General features: G+C 31.1%; 1 protein-coding gene across 1 annotated transcript; it reads left to right on the top strand.

The window, feature by feature from the left end:
* The first annotated feature begins 236 nt into the window (after nt 1-236).
* LOC139901531 (uncharacterized) lies at nt 237-3,332 on the top strand. The gene is made up of 8 exons (XM_071884230.1): nt 237-932; nt 1,006-1,258; nt 1,343-1,678; nt 1,819-2,086; nt 2,409-2,445; nt 2,495-2,521; nt 2,566-2,625; nt 3,204-3,332. The coding sequence occupies exons 1-8, from the start codon at nt 237-239 to the stop codon at nt 3,330-3,332; spliced, it is 1,806 nt and encodes a 601-aa protein (XP_071740331.1).
* The last annotated feature ends 17,324 nt before the right edge of the window (nt 3,333-20,656 follow it).

Genomic DNA, 20,656 nt, shown 5'->3' with positions numbered 1-20,656 from the left:
GAGTTTGGTACAAGAGATGAGATTAAAGCATTAGTGAGTAGGCATGCAGTTGAAACTAAGAGGCAACTTGTGTTTATCAAAAATGAGGGAAACAGATTACAAGTTGGTTGTGTAGGAGAATGTGATGAAGATGTGGTAGCAAAACTTAAAGAAAAAAAGAAGGGTAAAATGGTTGTTAAAAATGATGACAACAACAAAGGTAAAAGGGTTGTTGATACTGATGACAAAAAGAAGACATGGAAAAAAGGAATTTGAAACTTGATTGTGAATGTAAACTATATGTATCAAAACCTGGTAACAATGAGACTTGGAAAGTTAAGACATTTCATCTTGCACATCAGTGTCATACTTCAAGAAAGATCAAACAATGTACTTACCAATTCCTTGCTTCTAAAGTGGTTCACCAGATTCCATCAAATCCTAAAATTCCACCATCAGCAATTAAAGTGCAGTATGAGCAAGAATATGAGTTGGATATCTCAAAAACAAAGGCATATAGGGCAAAAAAAGCAGCTAAGAAAGCTGTTGAAGGTGACTATGCAAGACAATATGGTGAGTTAAGGGATTACTTTGAAGAACTTATAAGAAGCAATCCTGGTAGTACTGTGAAGGTGTTAAATGAGCCATGTCATGAAGATGCACCCACTAGGATTTTTATGAGATGTTATGTGTGTTTAGGTCCATTAAAAGATGGATTTAAAACATTATCTAGGGATTTACTAGGTTTGGATGGGGCATTTATGAAAGAACCAGCAAGAGGACAGATTTTAAGTGCTGTTGGAGTGGATTCAAACAATGGTATTTACCCTTTGGCATATGCTATGATAGAAGCAGAAAACTATAACTCGTGGAGTTGGTTTTTAGAGTGTTTGGGTGATGATTTGAATCTTACCAGAATGTCCAATTTCACTTTTATAAGTGATAGACAAAAGGTATTTTTATTGTTGTTGTCATTTGGTTTGAATGTATTTTTTGTTATTAATTGTGTCTAATGTAATTTGTTAGGGACTTTTGCAAGCTGTGGAGAGGATGTTCCCTTGTGCAGAACATAGGTTTTGTTTGAGACATATGCATGAAAACATGAAATCTAAGTCATGGAGGGGACTTGCATACAAGCAACACCTTTGGAAGTGTGCTGCTTCTACAACAGTACCTCAATTTGAAAAGAATATGTTGGATCTTAAAGCTTTTGATCCATCTGCTTGGAAGTATTTAGCAGATATTCCACCCCAACAATGGTCCAGAAGTCATTTCACAGGTATACACAACTGTCATTCTGTTTTTTATCACAATTTTAATTATAAACAACATGAAATATTTGTTTTTAATTATGGTTTTACAGGCAAGGCAGTTTCTGATGTGCTACTGAGCAACATGTGTGAATATTTTAATAGGTGGATAGTTGATGGGAGAGATAAGCCTATTATTACTTGTTTGGAGTTCATTAGGGAGTACTTAATGAAAAGAATTGATATAGTGAATAAAAAGATAATGAAATCTGAGGGACTTTTAACTCCTAAAGCAACTAAAGTGTTTGAAGGCATCAAAAAAGAAGAAAACAAGTATACTGCGGTATATAATGGTAGTGGGATGTTCCAGGTTAATGGCCCACATAATGATCAAGTTGTGGTTGACATGAGTCAAGAGACATGTGCTTGCAGAAAGTGGGAACTAACGGGTATGCCTTGTAAACATGCCATTGCTTGTATTTGGAATATGAGGGCAAATGATCCTAAACTTCCAAGACTAGAGGCTGGGTTCACCAAGTTCATCACCTAAAAAGATGGTGTGACACTTACGAGTACACTATTAAACCAGTAAATGGAAGGAACTTGTGGCCTAAGTCAACTGTGAAAATACCAATACTTCCACCTTTAAAAATTGCCACTGCTGGGAGACCGAAGAAGAGTAGAAGAAAGGGACTGCATGAGAATGATGAGATAGTGTCTGCTGGAAAGTTGTCAAAGAAGGGTCAAGTTATTCAGTGTGGAATTTGTAAGGGTTTTGGACATAATCGGAGGGGTTGCACAAATGGTGGTGTCAAAGTAGATCAAGCGAGTGGATCAAAGAGGAAATCAATGGCCAAGTAGTTTGTTCCTTATGTTTTTTAAGTTTTTTTTTGGGTAAGTATTTTGTTTTAGTAGAACATGTCCTTTGAACATGTTATTTGCATCTGCTATGAAGATTGTGTAATGACTTTTATTTCATTATATTGACTTTTGTTGACTATTTTTGATTATTGTTCCATCATCATGTCTATTCTTGAATATTGTTTAATTTGCTGAATAAATATTGTATTGATGAAAACTGTATTTGGTCATTAGGTCAAAACAGTTGGATTAGACTTTGGTAAAAACAGTTCCACAGATATAATGTTAGACAACAGCTCATTTTTTTTTTTTTTTAAGGTCTAAACAGGTCAACAGGTTTACTGCTAAACAAGAGGTTATAACAGGTCCAAACAAAATTTTTTATTTTTTATTTGTCTTAACAGGTCAACAGGTTTACTGCTAAACAAGAGGTTATAACAGGTCCAAACGAATTTTTTTTTTTAGGTCTTAACAGGTCAACATGTTTACTGCTAAACAAGAGGTTATAACAGGTCCAAACGAAAAAAAAAACAAGGTTTAAATAGGTCAACTGATATACTATTGGAAAACAAGTCAAATGGGTTTGTGTCATTTTGTGTATCATTTGTGTATCAGTTGTGTATCATTTGACATTTTGTCAAAGTATTCAAAACTAGTCAACTGAGGTGTCAATATAGGTCTGTGTCTAATGGGAAATTGGGTCCGTATTAAAATGGCACTGTGTCATAATGGGTCATTTTGTGTATCACTATGTGTATCCTTTGACATTTTGTCAATACAAGTAATAATTTGTCATTCAAATGGCACTAAATTGTGGTACTAAATTGTGGTACATTATGTCAAGTCACTTTAAAGTTTGTCAAAAATGCATTTAACATTTTGTTAAACCAAGTTTTATGTTTTGACTTTTGATGCAAATCGTGTAAAACCAAACTATATTTACCACTATTCTTTAAAATTAATTATAAAATTAGTTAGGTTTTTATAAGGTGTCAACATGGGTCATACAAGACTTAAACTTTCTTTTGTTACTCATTTTGACACCTTACAAAAAACCTAACTAATTTAACCATTATATAAGACTTAAGCTTTCTTTTGTTTATTCAATGGTAGGAATATGTGTCAACATGGGTCAACATGTGCCAGTTCCAAGTAAAATCTAGTAACCTGATTCAACAAAAGAAAGTTGAAGTCTTGTATATATACAATCAACATGTATCACTTACTGTTAACATCATGTAATCTGATTCAACAAAAGAAATAAAAGAAAGTTTACGTCTTGTATCACATAACAATTCCTATAATCTGATTCACAATTAATCAAAACCAAAATATTCATTCATTATGAAACACTTACGTAAGATTCAATTTATATTACAAACCAGAGTACTTAGAACTGTTACATGAACTTCAAGTCATTAATCAGCTTAAAAACATTTCACATACATAGCTAACCCTAACCAACTCAAAAACGACATAATCTTCAAGATTGTGTCTTTGTGAATTTTTTGCTATTGCATTACTTCTTATTTCTTGATTTTAACAGTCCTTGCACGAACTAAAATTGGTATATCATACCAACCAACAAATCTATACCTAGATTCCTGAAACATCAAACAGTTGCACGATATAATTATCTTGATAAAATTGAACAAAAACGAATCTAGGGATTACTATACCTCAATTGGACATCCATAAAACCTACTACCTGTATTTTTGTATGTCCACGATGTCGTAAGAACAACAATACAACCACACAAACATCGAACCATCTTGGAAATCAATTGTTGGTGTTCAATTGAAATTAGGGTTTTGCAATTGGGAATGAATGTCCGATTTCATTTTTTGCTTTGAAGAGTTACGTAGATTTTCAAAAGTATAATTAAAATAGGAGTGGACTAATTTTCCCTCACATGCTAATAACAAGACTGAACTTAACGACTGAAAGATCACGACAGTTACCCACAAGGTCATCCTTGTCAATTAGTTGAAAGTTAAAGGTCACCTAGGTCAAAAAAATTGATTAAGGTTACCTATGTATTTTTAGACAAAGATGAAGGACCAACCGTGCGATTTTGTCATTATTTAACTCAATTTAAAATTATGTATAACACATATAATTTTCAAACCAATATCATTTTATAAAATACAAATTTTAACTCATTAATATGCACCGCTAAATGGTGTAACATTTGGAGACGTATAATTTTCGATTTTAAATTACACTAAAATTGATAAAATCACCCTAAATGAGAACAAGGAGCAAGACTCCGTGAAAGTGTCTTGCCAGTCGAGGTCGTGTAGATGACGAAAATGATATTTTACTCATTTTAATGTTCTTTTTAAACATTTTGAATTTCTATCATATTATTATTTTTGTTTAAGCATGACTTAGCATGGTATAAATAGTTTTAAAGCCTACTAATTCACTCACATTGTAATTATGTATAACGCATATAATTTTGAAACTAATATTACTTCACTAAACACAAATTTAAACTCATTAGTATGCGCCGCTAAATCGAGTAACATTTGGCGGCGCATAAATTTTAGTTTCAGATTATGCTGAAAATCCTAAGATCACCCTTAAAGAGAACAAGGAGCAAGACTCCCTGAAGGTGTCTTGTCAATCGAGGTCTACACAAAAATGGTATTTTACTCATCTTAATGTTATTTTTATACGTTTGAATTTCTATAATATTTTTTTTTAAACATTACTTAGCATCGTATAAATAGTTTTAAGGCTTATTATTTCACTAAAATTTAAATTATGTATAGTGCATATAATTTTGAAACTAATATCATTTTTTTGGCAAAATAACGATAGCATTAGAATAGATTCGAAGATCAATCAGTACAACCGATACAAAAAGAATCCAGCAACGAGTCTTAATCCAACTAGACCAACCAAACCAAACGGCTCACTAACAGGGGTGAACATATCCATACAAATTATTTTTGGAAAAATGATATTACTTAGCAACTAATATCATTTTACATAATACATATTTTAACTCATTAATATTTGCCTCCAAATGGAATAACATTTGGAGGCGCATAATTTTCGATTTCAAATTATACTGAAATTGCTAAAATCACCCTAAAAGAGAACAAGGAGTAAGACTCCGTGAAGGTATCTTGCCAGTCGAGGTCATCTAGATGACGAAAATGATATTTTACTCATTTTAATGTTCTTTTTAAACATTTTGAATTTCAATCATATTATTATTTTTGTTTAAGCATGACTTAGCATGGTATAAATAGTTTTAAGGCCTATTATTTCACTCACATTGTAATTATGTGTAACGCATACAATTTTGAAACTAATATCACTTCACTAAACACAAATTTTAACTCATTAGTATGCACTGCCAAATGGAGTAACATTTGGTTGTGCATAATTTTCAGTATCAGAATATATGCTGAAATTCCTAAGGTCATCGTTAAAGAGAAAAAGGAACAAGACTTCCTGAAGATGTCTTGTCATTAGAGCTCGTCTAGATGAAGAAAATAGTATTTTACTCATTTTAATGTTCTTTTTAGACGTTTTGAATTTCTATCATATTATTATTTTTGTTTAAGCATGACTTTGCATCGTATAATTAGTTTTAATTCTTATTATTTCACTCACATTGCATATAATTTTGAAAATAAAATCATTTTACTAAATACAAATTATACTCATTAATATGAGCCTCCAAATGGATTAACGTGGGCGGCATATAGTTTTTTCTGTTTCAGATTATGCTGAAATTACTGAAATCACCATTCGAGGTTGTCTAGATGACGAAAATGAAATTTTACTCGTTTTAATGTTCTTTTTAAACGTTTTGAATTTCTATCATATTATTATTTTTTTTTAAGCATAACTTAGCATGGTATAAATAATTTTAAGGCCTATTATTTCACTCACGTTATAATTATGTATAACGCATATACTTTTGAAACTAATATAATTTCACCAAATACAAATTTTAACTCATTAATATGCGCCACCACATGGTGTAACATTTGGCGGTGCACTATTTTTGGTTTCAGATTGTACTAAAATTCCTAAAATCACCTTAAAATAGAACTATGAGCAAGACTTCCTGAAGGTGACTTGCCTTTTGAGGTTGTCTAAATGACGAAAGTGATATTTTTCTCATTTCAATGTTCTTTTTAACGTTTTGAATTTCTATCATATTATTTTTTTGTTTAAGCAAGACTTAGCATGGTATTAATAGTTTTAACGCATATTATTTTACTCACATTGTAATTATGTATAATACATATAATTTTGATACTAATATCACTTCATTGAATACAAAGTTTTACTCATTAATATGCGCCACCAGATGGTGTAACATTTCGGGTTCAAATTGTGTTGAATTTCTTAAGATCACCCTAAATGAGAATAATGAGCAAGACTCCCTGAAGGTGTCTTGCCATTCGAGGTTGTCCAGATGACGAAAATGGTATTTTACTCATTTGAATGTTCTTTTTAAATGTTTGAATTTCTTTCTTACTATTATTTTTATTTAAGCATGATCTAGCATGATATATATAGTACTAAGGCCTATTATTTCACTCGGATTATCATTATGTATAACACATATAATTTTGAAACTAGTATCACTTCACATAATACAAATTTTAACTCATTAATAAGCGCCGCCAAATGGACTAACATTTGGCGGCGCATAAATTTTAGTTTCAGATTATGCTGAAAATCCTAAGATTACCCTTAAAGAGAACAAGGAGCAAGACTCCCGAAGGTGTCTTGTCATTCGAGATCTTGACGATAATGGTATTTTACTCATCTTAATGTTATTTTTATAGGTTTTGAATTTCTATCATATTATTATTTTTGTTTAATTATTACTTAGCATCGTATAAATTGTTTTTAGGCCTATTATTTCATTCAAATTTAAATTATGTATAATGCATATAATTTTGAAACTAATAGCATTTTACAAAATACAAATTTTAACTCATTAATATGCGCCACCAAATGGAGTAACATTTGGAGGCACATAATTTTTGATTTCAAATTATACTAAAATTGCTAAAATCACCCTAAAAGAGAATATGGAGCAAGACTCCGTGAAGGTGTCTAGCCACTCGAGGTCGTCTATATGTCGAAAATGGTATTTTACTCATTTTAATGTTCTTTTTAAACAATTTGAATTTCTACCATATTATTATTGTTTAAGCATGACTTAGCATGGTATAAATAATTTTAAGGCCTATTATTTCACTCACATTGTAATTACGTGTAACGCATATAATTCTGAGACTAATATCGTTTCACTAAACACAAATTTTAACGCATTAATATACGCTGCCAAATTGAGTAACATTTGGCGGCGCATAATTTTCGGTTTCAGATTTTGCTAAAATTCCAAAAATCACCCTAAAAGCGAACAAGGAGCAAGATTCCCTGAAGGTGTCATGCCATTCGAGGTCTTTTAAATGTCAAAAATGATATTTTACTAATTTAAATGTTCTTTTTAAACGTTTTGAATTTCTATCATTTTATTAATATTTTTTTAAGTATGACTTAGCATGGTATAAATAGTTTTACGACATATTATTTCTCTCACATTATAACTATGTACAACGCATATAATTTTGAAACTAATAGCGCTTCACAAAATACAAATTTTACCTCATTAATATGCGCCGCCAATTGGAGTAACATTTGGAGGCGCATAATTTTCACTTTCATATTGTGCCGAATTTCCTAAGATCACCCTAAAAGAGAATAAGGAGCAAGACTTCGAGAAGGTATCTTGCCATTCGAGGCCGTCTAGCTGAATAAAATGGTATTTTACTCATTTTAATGTTCTTTTTAAACGTTTTGAATTTCTATCATATTATTATTTTTGTTTAAGCATGAGTTACCATGGTAAATAGTTTTAAGAGATATTATTTCTCTCACATTGTAACTATGTATAACGCATATAACTTTGAAACAAATATAGCTTCACTAAATACAAATTTTAACTCATTAATATGTACCGCCAAATTGAGTAACATTTGGTGGCGCATAATTTTTGGTTTCAGATTGTGCTAAATTTCCTAAGATCGCCCTAGAAGAGAATAAGGAGCAAGACTTCGGGAAGGTGTCTTGCCCTTTGAGGTCGTCTAGCTGACAAAAATGGTATTTTACTTATTTTAATGTTCTTTTTAAACATTTTGATTTTCTATCATATTATTATTTTTGTTTATACATGACTTAGCATGGTATAAATAGTTTTAAAGCCTATTATTTCACACACATTGTAATCATGTATAATGCATTTAATTTTGAAACTAATATCACTTCATAATTTTAACTCAATAATATTTGCCACCAAATGGAATAAATTGGGCGACACTAAATTTTTTATTTCGGATTGTGCTGAAATCTCCAAAATCACTCTAAAAGAGAACAAGTAGCAAGACTCCCGAAGGTGTCTTGTCATTCTAGGTCGTCTAGATGACGAAAATGGTATTTTACTTATATTAATATTCTTTTTAAACGTTTTGAATTTGTATCGTATTATTATTTTTGTTTAAGCATGAGTTAGCATGGTATAAATAGTTTAAAGACATAGTATTTTAGTCACATTGTAATTATGTAATACTCCTATAACTTTGAAACTAATATCACTTCACTAATTACAAATTTTAACTTATTAATATGCACCACCAAATGGAATAACATTTGGCGGCGCATAATTTTCGATTTCAGATTGTGCTGAAATTCCTAAAATCAGACTAAAGGAGAACAAGGAGTAAGACTCTGTGTTGGTATCTTGCCAGTCGAGGTCGTGTAGATGACGAAAATTGTATTTTACTCATTTTATTGTTATTTTTAAACATTTTGAATTTCTATCATATTATTATTTTTGTTTAAGCATGAATTAGCATGGTATAAATAGTTTTAACGCCTATTAATTCACTCACATTGTAATTATGTGTAACGCATATAATTTTGAAATATATATCACTTCACTAAACACAAATTTTAACTCATCAGTATGCGCCGCCAAATGGATTAACATTTGACAGCGCATAATTTTCGGGTTCAGATTGTGGTGAACTTCCTAAGATCACCCTAAAAGAGAACAGAAAGAAAGAATCCCTAAAGGTGTATAGCCATTCGAGGTCGTCTAGGTGACGAAAATGTTATTATACTCATTTTAATGCTCTTTTTCAACGTTTTAAATTTTATCATATTATTATTTTTGTTTAAGCAAGACTTAGCATGTTATAAATAGTTTTATGGCCTATTACTTCACTGACATTGTAATTATGTATAACGCATATAATTTTGAAACTCATATCAGTTCACTAGATACAAATTTTAACTCATTAATATGCGTCACTAAATAGAGTAACATTTGTCGGCGCATAATTTTCGGTTTAAGATTGTGCGAAAATTCCTAAAATTACCTTTTACAAGGAGAGAGACTCCCTGACGGTGTCTTTCCATTCGAGGTAGCCTAGATGACGAAAAAGGTATTTTAGTCATTTTAATTTCATTTTAAATTTGTATCATATTATTATATTTGTTTAAGCATGACTTAGAATGGTAAAAATAGTTTTAAAGCCTATTATTTCACTCATATTGTAATTATGCATAACGCATATAATTTTGAAACTAATATCACTTCACTAATTCAAATTTTAACTCATTAATATGTGGCGCCAAATGGAGTAACATTTGGCGGCTCATAATTTTCGGTTTAATATTGTGCTGCAATTCCTAAAATCACCCTAAAAGGGAACCAGGAGCAAAACTCCCTGAAGATGTCGTGCCATTCAAGGTTGGTTAGGTGAAGAAAATGTTATTTTACTCAGTTTAATGTTCTTTTTAAACGTTTTGAATCTCCTTTATATTATTATTTTTGTTTAAGCATGACTTAACATGGTATAAATAGTTTTAAGGCATATTATTTCACTCACATTGTAATTATGTATAAAACATATAATTTTGAAACTAATATCACTTCACTAAATACAAAATTTTACTCATAAATATGCGTCGCCAAATAGAGTAATATTTGGCTGCGCATAATTTTTGGGTTTAGATTGTACTGAAATTCATAAGATCACTCTTAAAGAGAACAAGAAGCAAGACTCTTTGATGGTGTCATACTATTCGAGGTCATCCAATTGACGAAAATGGTATTTTACTCAGTTTAATGTTCTTTTTAAACGTTTTGAATTTCTTTTATATTATGTTTTTTTGTTTAAGCATGACTTAACATGGTATAAATAATTTTAAGGTATATTATTTCACTCACATTGTAATTATGTATAACGCATATAATTTTGAAACTAATATCACTTCACTAAACACAAATATTAACTCATTAATATGCCTTGCCAAATGGACTAACATTTAGCGGCACATAATTTTCGGTTTTAGATTGTGTTGATGAAAGGACCCGTTCATATACATTATAAACGATTCACAATAGTTGATTACATCGCGAGGTATTTGACCTCTATATGATACGTTTTATAAACATTGCATTCGTTTTTAAAAGACAAACTTTCTTTACATAAAAAATTGACAGCATGCATACCATTTCATATTACATCCAACTATAATTAACTTAAAATTAATCTTGATGAACTCAACGACTCGAATGCAATGTCTTTCAAATATGTCATGAATGACTCCAGGTAATATCCTTAAAATGAGCTAATGCACAGCGAAAGATTTCTTTAATACCTGAGAATAAACATGCTTTAAAATGTCAACCAAAAGGTTGGTGAGTTCATTAGTTTATCATAATCAATCATTTCCGTAATATTAATAGACCACAAGATTTCAGTTTCCATAAATATCCGTACACTCGCAAGTGTATAAAAGTATTCTATAAGTTGTTGAGTGCTTCGGTAACCATACTTAACAATTAATGTGGCATATTTCCTTTATTATGAAATCTCCCTACACTGTACCAAGTGTAGTAAAATTGAAGTACTATGCAACCGTTTACGATAATAGAGCGACTAGCCCGGTTGGGGTTGTCAAACCCGATAGATCTATCAATAGGATTCGCGCTTACATGCTCTTACAACATGTAAATATTAGTTACCAAGCTATTAGGGAAAAATATGCAAAGTGGTACAACTCAATATAGAATATGTTTTTAGTACTTGTGTCCATTTCGTAAAACAGTTATAAAACAGTGCATGTATTCTCAGCCCAAAAATATATATAAAAAGGGAGTAATGAAACTCACAATACTATATTTCGTAGCAATTATGTATATGACGGCACTGAACAAGTGCAGGGTTTATCTCGGATTCACGAACGTATCAATATTGTGATTCAATATTACAGGAAAGTACGTAGACACAACGAAAATGATAAACGTTAGGTTGACCTCACGAGCAATACCCTCGATCAATCCCCATAACCTCCATAGCAATAACCTATAATTTCCTTAGCTATATCCTGTTTGAAAACTTATTTTGAAATCGTCTGAATATAACTCCGTCGTAGTATTTTATGTATACTAATAATATCTTGAAATAATACAAAGAAAATATATATATGTAATTAAATTGAGAGAGTTTAGAGAAATATATTTTCAAGTTTCTATGAAATAATGAAACCTATTGAATTCTATTTATAATAGATTTTTGAATTATTAAAGTGAATTATTAAAGTATAAATTATTAAAGTGAATTATTAAAGTAAGAATTATTAAAGTGAATTATTAAAGTATGAATTATTAAAGTGAATTATTAAAGTGAATTATTAAAGTATGAATTATTAAAGTGAATTATTAAAGTATGAATTATTAAAGTGAATTATTAAAGTATGAATTATTAAATTTAAAGTAGAGTAAAAGTAAAGTAAAGGTAAAGTTAAAGTATAGCAAAAGTATAAAACTATGTACGTATAATACGCGTATAAATATATATAATATTAATTTAAATCGTTATATATATTTAATAAAATAAAATATAAATATCGTTATCTTTATCATACTGGTTAAGTAATGAGTTGTCAAAAGTGGTTCTAGATATTTATAAAAGATATATACGTTTTAATAATAAAGTTCTTTTTAAACTGAAAACGTTTTTTGTACTTTTGAAACTAAATCAAATAAATATGATAATTTTGTTTTCCAAAACTAAATATATTTAAGAATCATTTTGTTAAAAGTTTAAAATAATGAAAATCGTTATATCATAAAACATTTTAGAAAAGTAGAATTATATATATTCATAATAGGTTTCAAGTTTTTAAATTACAGTCTGTTGGTGAAGCATGGGATAAAGTCCAAAGGCTAAATAAACGTATGAAATCATCTTAATGAAAAATGTCGAGTTACTTAACTTGTCGATATCTAACATCTAAGTTATTTACACTCCACGTTCTTATTTTCATATTAAATAAAATGAAAGTTAACATAGTTATCTTATCAAGGTCACGAGAAAAATATTATAAAACATGCCTTGGAAATTAAACAGGAATTTCCACTAACCCTTGTCTAGTTCCCGTTAATTGACACATTTGTTCTTACTTATAAATCACTTTACCATTTTCCGAATATTTTCAAAAAGAATAGATTTCTTAAATCACAGTGGACCTCATAACATAGGCCCGTAATCATATCATAATGTATCTGATAATTCAATCATTTGATATTATCTCTTAATTCTGTCGATAAATATATCGAAACAAATACGTTCATGTAAAGTATCATATATCTAATACTTTGTTAATGTTTTTAGTTAATATTATATATTATATATACATATCTATATACTCATAATTGTTCGTGAATCGTCGAAAACGGTCAAAGGGTAATTGATTACATGAATGTAGTTCCAAACTTTTTGAGATTCAACATTACAAATTCTGCTTATCGTGTCGGAAACATATAAATGTTAGGTTTAAATTTGGTCGAAAATTTCCGGGTCGTCACAGTACCTACCCGTTAAAGAAATTTCGTCCCAAAATTTGATTGAGGTCGTCATGGCTAACTATAAAAATGTTTTCATGACGAATATGAGTTGATAAATAGAGTTTTATCATCATTGAGTAATATAGATAAAATAATTTGATTACGCGAAGAGTATAAGTGAAGCTATCGCAAGAGAGTTAAATGAGTAAACGTATATTTGTTTTAACCGATGACGTAGTTATGATTGATTTCCGGAATTCATGGGATTTAAAGAAAATCTTTGCAATAAGATTTGGTTCTTCATCAATTAAGGAAATCATGATCTTCTTTGATTAAATGTGATAATCTGTCTCGATTTCTCTGTCTGATATTTTACTATAAATCCACCCCATTCGTTTCTTTATTTCCACAGCTCACACCTTCTAGTCTTTCTCCCCAATTCATACTTTAAAGCATTCGTTAATATACTTCATCCAGTATTGATTCTTGATATACTCTTAACTTTCATATCTGTCATTCTTCTTTTTCATCTACCATCGGAGGAAGTTATTTTCTTCTACCATTACCTTGGGGTTATTGTGTTTTTCATTCTCACGTGTCTTTATATTGCTATACGCATTGATATACACGGTTTATAATTTCGGGGTTGTTATCGGGCTTTATATTCTCCATTATATTTCGGAGCTTCATGCTTTCGTTTTCTCTTCCCGGTCTTAAGTCAAGCGGATAATGGTCCAGAATTCGTAGATATGAATTTTTGGATGAACATAGTTAATGTTCCAAGAAGAAAATCTTAATGGCACGATCTTGATTTGGCAAATTACTAGAATATCCGAAAATATAGAGCTATAAAGATGATATGTTCATAATATGTTTGGAAATTGGGTAGAATGTAAGAGTCGTGTAAATAGTACATGATGACGGTATGTTCTGTGAATCATCACGTTCCATTAGAAACTCAGCATGACTTACTGTAATATAATCACGTTGATCAAGTGTCATTATATTATACTAACTCATGCTTTAGTTCCCAACACTACTTTAAAAACATTCCTATTTTAAATTCGAATTTTTTTTCTCTCAGAATTTAGAAACTAACACAGTTTCTTTTTATGTTGTAACGCAGATATTGCGAAGAGATAAAAGATTTCGGATAAGAATAGTTGTGAAAATATCTTCAGGAATATCGAAGATATTTATAATAAAAGATACGATAATATCTTAGAATTCTTAACATAGATGGATGATGAAGAAGATTTGTTTGTGAAGGTTTAGAATAAGAAGTAAGGTGTTTGCTAACGATTTCAGTAGACACTGAATCATTTGGATCATTTGAAGGTAGGTTTAGTCTTTGTGATTTGTCCATAGCCTCCTTCATGGTTTGCTCAATCCGTTTTCCAGTTTCAAACCTTCTATTTTTCTCAGTTTTACCACCATACTATTCTTTATCATCAAACTTTTGACTGTTAAAGTCGTTTACAGTTTTTGCTGCTTCATCAGCATTTTTCCTATTTCGGAGAACTAGTTCATAGTTTGGGATGTTTTTCAGAAAATTCACATTCGAAGTATGTAAGTCTAGGAGATAGACGTTATATGTATACATATAACTTTTGACGTAAAATTGTCGCGAAATTCAAAATACTGATTGCTAATTCTCAGTAGTTGGTGTGACAACTATTGTTACAGGACGTAGGTGAGTACATGATGGGGTTTTAATGAATAAGTATAGTGGCTTTTCGGAGAGGCTTAAGTCGAAGGTTAATGAAGTTGTTGATAAGTTTACTGCTAATGTGGCGAGATATGAAAGGTTTCCCGGTAACCATGATGAAGGGTTTATTCGTATAAACAAATGAAGGTGATTTGCTGGAGCTGTGACAAAACTGTCTATTTTGGAAAGAGATTGAAAAATTATATTTGGTAATAAATATCAAAGGATCTAACACGGATACGTGTTAAACTATAACTTTGGTTTCGAGAGCTTTTCAGGTGCATGACAGTGGGTAATGTGTGGTTGGATCATCATCTCGCATGTCTTTAGGAATTTTGAAGTGTTTGAACACATATTGTAATTGTTAATATACATATGATGTTCTATGATTCTGAATGATAAAAATATTTTTGTGAGTTCCATGAATAGAAATGAGGTTCTAGGACAGTTTTGAAGTCAAAGTATAGTTTTGAAAGATGTAGGAATCTAAGAGTGATGATTTCGGTTATATCTTGAATCGAATTCTGAGATTTCAAAATCAGAATATGTAGTTAGATTTTTAATGTGTATGGTTGTTTTGATTTCTCTAAAAGAATGTATATTGTTGTGAAAGTAGGGAGTATAATGGATGACTTGCTGAATCAGATTCGAAGAATGTAATATATTAATTGTGAATTTATATATCTCTCGGGTATTACCTACCCGTTAAAAAATATTTCACAATTAATATTTTGTACAAAAACTTTTTATTACAGTCTTTATGGAAATATATATGTGTATACTTCTTCAGACGTAATATAGATTTAATGAGTTAATATTAAATTAAACTCATTTGATTTATGGTTATGGCTAGGATAGATAATTTCTAAACTTTAGAAATTACATAATCGCCGTAGAATGTTTCCCCAATGAAGTTATGAATCAATACTTCATCGTTGTGGTATTCCTTAGTATCTACATGGCGTATGACGTCGATGCTCGTGGGACAGATTATGAAGTTGAGGTTTGCGATGCGGTTGTTGTTGGTGGTGGTAATGGTACTGTTGATGTTGTTGATGGTGGTACTGGTTATGCTGCTGGTGCTGCTACTGGTGTTTGTAACCTTTGCACCATATTCTCCAAAGCCACTACCCGAGCGCGAAGCTCGTTGACTTCTTCTATTACACAGGGATGATTGTCGGTTCGAACGAGCGGATAAATAAGATCTAGAATTTGGTGTAGTATATAATCATGACGAGATACTCTGGAAATGAGAGAGAAAATGGTGTTTCGGACAGGTTCACCGGTAAGTGCTTCAGGTTCATTGCCAAGAGGGAAATGTGGTAGATGAAAGGGATCACCTTCTTCTTGTCTCCAATGGTTAAGTAGATTACGAACCTATCCCCAATTCATCCAGAATAGATGATGGCTAATTGGTTGATCCATTCCGGTCACGCTGCTTTTGGAGCTCATGTGGAAGTCTGAAATGTCCCGTTCTTATTGATTAAAAACGTTCCATATTAATTGATTTCGTTGCGAGGTTTTGACCTCTATATGAGACGTTTTTCAAAGACTGCATTCATTTTTAAAACAAACCATAACCTTTATTTCATAAATAAAGGTTTAAAAAGCTTTACGTAGATTATCAAATAATGATAATCTAAAATATCCTGTTTACACACGACCATTACATAATGGTTTACAATACAAATATGTTACATCGAAATCAGTTTCTTGAATGCAGTTTTTACACAATATCATACAAACATGGACTCCAAATCTTGTCCTTATTTTAGTATGCAACAGTGGAAGCTCTTAGTATTCACCTGAGAATAAACATGCTTTAAACGTCAACAAAAATGTTGGTGAGTTATAGGTTTAACCTATATATATCAAATCGTAACAATAGACCACAAGATTTCATATTTCAATACACATCCCATACATAGAGATAAAAATCATTCATATGGTGAACACCTGGTAACCGACATTAACAAGATGCATATATAAGAATATCCCCATCATTCCGGGACACCCTTCGGATATGATATAAATTTCGAAGTACTAAAGCATCCGGTACTTTGGATGGGGTTTGTTAGGCCCAATAGATCTATCTTTAGGATTCACATCAATTAGGGTGTCTGTTCCCTAATTCTTAGATTACCAGACTTAATAAAAAGGGGCATATTCGATTTCGATAATTCAACCATACAATGTAGTTTCACGTACTTGTGTCTATTTTGTAAATCATTTATAAAACCTGCATGTATTCTCATCCCAAAAATATTAGATTTTAAAAGTGGGACTATAACTCACTTTCACAGATTTTTACTTCGTCGGGAAGTAAGACTTGGCCACTGGTTGATTCACGAACCTATAACAATATATACATATATATCAAAGTATGTTCAAAATATATTTACAATACTTTTAATACATTTTGATGTTTTAAGTTTATTAAGTCAGCTGTCCTCATTAGTAGCCTACAACTAGTTGTCCACAGTTAGATGTACAGAAATAAATCAATAAATATTATCTTGAATCAATCCACGACCCAGTGTATACGTATCTCAGTATTGATCACAACTCAAACTATATATATTTTGGAATCAACCTCAACCCTGTATAGCTAACTCCAACATTCACATATAGAGTGTCTATGGTTGTTACGAAATATATATAGATGTGTCGACATGATAGGTCGAAACATTGTATACGTGTCTATGGTATCTCAAGATTACATAATATACAATACAAGTTGATTAAGTTATGGTTGGAATAGATTTGTTACCAATTTTCACGTAGCTAAAATGAGAAAAATTATCCAATCTTGTTTTACCCATAACTTCTTCATTTTAAATCCGTTTTGAGTGAATCAAATTGCTATGGTTTCATATTGAACTCTATTTTATGAATCTAAACAGAAAAAGTATAGGTTTATTGTCGGAAAAATAAGTTACAAGTCGTTTTTGTTAAGGTAGTCATTTCAGTCGAAAGAACGACGTCTTGATGACCATTTTAGAAAACATACTTTCACTTTGAGTTTAACCATAATTTTTGGATATAGTTTCATGTTCATATTACAAATCATTTTTCTAGAATAACAAATTTTAAATCAAAGTTTATCATAGTTTTTAATTAACTAACCCAAAACAGCCCGAGGTGTTACTACGACGGCGTAAATCCGGTTTTACGGTGTTTTTCGTGTTTCCAGGTTTTAAATCATTAAGTTAGCATATCATATAGATATAGAACATGTGTTTAGTTGATTTTAAAAGTCAAGTTAGAAGGATTAACTTTTATTTGCGAACAAGTTTAGAATTAACTAAACTACGTTCTGGTGATTACAAGTTTAAACCTTCGAATAAGATAACTTTATATGTATGAATCGAATGATGTTATGAACATCATTACTACCTCAAGTTCCTTGGATAAACCTACTGGAAATGAGAAAAATAGATCTAGCTTCAAAGGATCCTTGGATGGCTTGAAAGTTCTTGAAGCAGAATCATGACACGAAAACAATTTCAAGTAAGATTTCCACTCGAAATAAGATTTTTATAGTTATAGAAATTGAATTAAAGTTTGAATATGATTATTACCTTGTATTAGAAAGATAACCTACTGTAGGTAACAAAGATTTCTTGATCTTGGATGATTACTTGGAATGGATTTAGAAAACTTGGAAGTAAACTTGCAATCTTGGAAGTATTCGTGATTTTATGAAACTAGAACTTTTGGAATTTATGAAAAACACTTAGAACTTGAAGATAGAACTTGAGAGAGATCAATTAGATGAGTAAAATTGAAGAATGAAAGTATTTGTAGGCGTTTTTGGTCGTTGGTGTATGGATTAGATATAAAGGATATGTAATTTTGTTTTCATGTAAATAAGTCATGAATGATTACTCATATTTTTGTAATTTTATGAGATATTTCATGCTAGTTGCCAAATGATGGTTCCCACATGTGTTAGGTGACTCACATGGGCTGCTAAGAGCTGATCATTGGAGTGTATATACTAATAGTACATACATCTAAAAGCTGTGTATTGTACGAGTACGAATACGGGTGCATACGAGTAGAATTGTTGATGAAACTGAACAAGGATGTAATTGTAAGCATTTTTGTTAAGTAGAAGTATTTTGATAAGTGTCTTGAAGTCTTTCAAAAGTGTATGAATACATATTAAAACACTACATGTATATACATTTTAACTGAGTCGTTAAGTCATCGTTAGTCGTTACATGTAAATGTTGTTTTGAAACCTTTAGGTTAACGATCTTGTTGAATGTTGTTAACCCATTGTTTATTATAACAAATGAGATGTTAAATTGTTATATTATCATGATATTATGATATATAATATATCTTAGTATGATATATATACAGTTAAATGTCGTTACAACGATAATCGTTACATATATGTCTCGTTTCGAAATCATTAAGTTAGTAGTCTTATTTTTACATATGTATTATATTGTTAATACACTTAATAATATATTTACTTATCATTTAACATAATTAACCAAGTGTATCAATATCTTAATATGGTTCATATGTACCTAGTAAGACGTTCTTATAACGATAATCGTTATACATATCGTTTTCGAGCTTCTTAAATTAATAGTCTCATTTTTATGTATATAACTCATTGTTAAAATACCTAATGAGATACATACATATAATAAAATCATGTTAACTATATATATAACCATATATATGTCATCGTATAGTTTTTACAAGTTTTAACGTTCGTGAATCACCGGTTAACTTGGGTGGTCAATTGTCTATATGAAACCTATTTCAATTAATCAAGTCTTAACAAGTTTGATTGCTTAAAATTTTGGAAACACTTAATCATGTAAATAACAATTTCATTTAATATATATATAAACATGGAAAAGTTCGGGTCATTACAGTACCTACCCGTTAAATAAATTTCGTCCCGAAATTTTAAGCAGTTGGAGGTGTTGACGTATCTTCTGGAAATAAATGCGGGTATTTCTTCTTCATCTGATCTTCAAGCTCCCAGGTGAACTCGGGTCCTCTACGAGCATTCTATCAAACCTTAACAATCGGTATCTTGTTTTGTTTAAGTCTCTTAACCTCACGATCCATTATTTTGACGGGTTCTTCAATGAATTGAAGTTTTTCATTGATTTGGATTTCGTCCAACGGAATAGTGAGATCTTCTTTAGCAAAACATTTCTTCAAATTTGAGACGTGAAAAATGTTATGTACAGCCGCGAGTTGTTGAGGTAGCTCCAGTTGGTAAGCTACTGGTCCGACACGATCTATAATCTTGAATGGTCCAATGTACCTTGGATTTAGTTTCCCCGTTTACCAAATCGAACACCGCCTTTCCAAGGTGAAACCTTAAGCATGACCATTTCTCCAATTTCAAACTCTATATCTTTTCTTTTACTGTCCGCGTAGCTCTTTTGTCGACTCTGGGCGGTTTTCAATCTTTGTTGAATTTGGATGATTTTCTCGGTAGTTTCTTGTATTATCTCTGGACCCGTAATCTGTCTATCCCCTACTTCACTCCAACAAATCGGAGACCTGCACTTTCTACCATAAAGTGCTTCAAACGGTGCCATCTCAATGCTTGAATGGTAGCTGTTGTTGTAGGAAAATTCTGCTAACGGTAGATGTCGATCCCAACTGTTTCCGAAATCAATAACACAAGCTCGTAGCATGTCTTCAAGCGTTTGTATCGTCCTTTCGCTCTGCCCATCAGTTTGTGGATGAGAGGCAGTACTCATGTCTAGACGAGTTCCCAATGCTTGCTGTAATGTCTGCCAGAATCTTGAAATAAATCTTCCATCCCTATCAGAGATAATAGAGATTGGTATTCCATGTCTGGAGACGACTTCCTTCAAATATAGTCGTGCTAACTTCTCCATCTTGTCATCTTCTCTTATTGGCAGGAAGTGTGCTGACTTGGTGAGACGATCAACTATTACCCAAATAGT

Source organism: Rutidosis leptorrhynchoides, chromosome 3, assembly GCF_046630445.1.
Source record: "Rutidosis leptorrhynchoides isolate AG116_Rl617_1_P2 chromosome 3, CSIRO_AGI_Rlap_v1, whole genome shotgun sequence".
Classification (NCBI taxonomy): Eukaryota; Viridiplantae; Streptophyta; class Magnoliopsida; order Asterales; family Asteraceae; genus Rutidosis; species Rutidosis leptorrhynchoides.
This window is presented reverse-complemented; position numbering and strand designations above follow the sequence as displayed.

Coding starts and splice junctions, on each gene's coding strand:
- LOC139901531 (XM_071884230.1), top strand. CDS start 237: ATGGAAAAAAGGAATTTGAAACTTGATTGTGAATGTAAACTATATGTA. Junction 2,446..2,494: donor GGTTTACTGCTAAACAAGAG/GTTATAACAGGT, acceptor TTGTCTTAACAG/GTCAACAGGTTTACTGCTAA. Junction 2,522..2,565: donor GGTTTACTGCTAAACAAGAG/GTTATAACAGGT, acceptor AGGTCTTAACAG/GTCAACATGTTTACTGCTAA.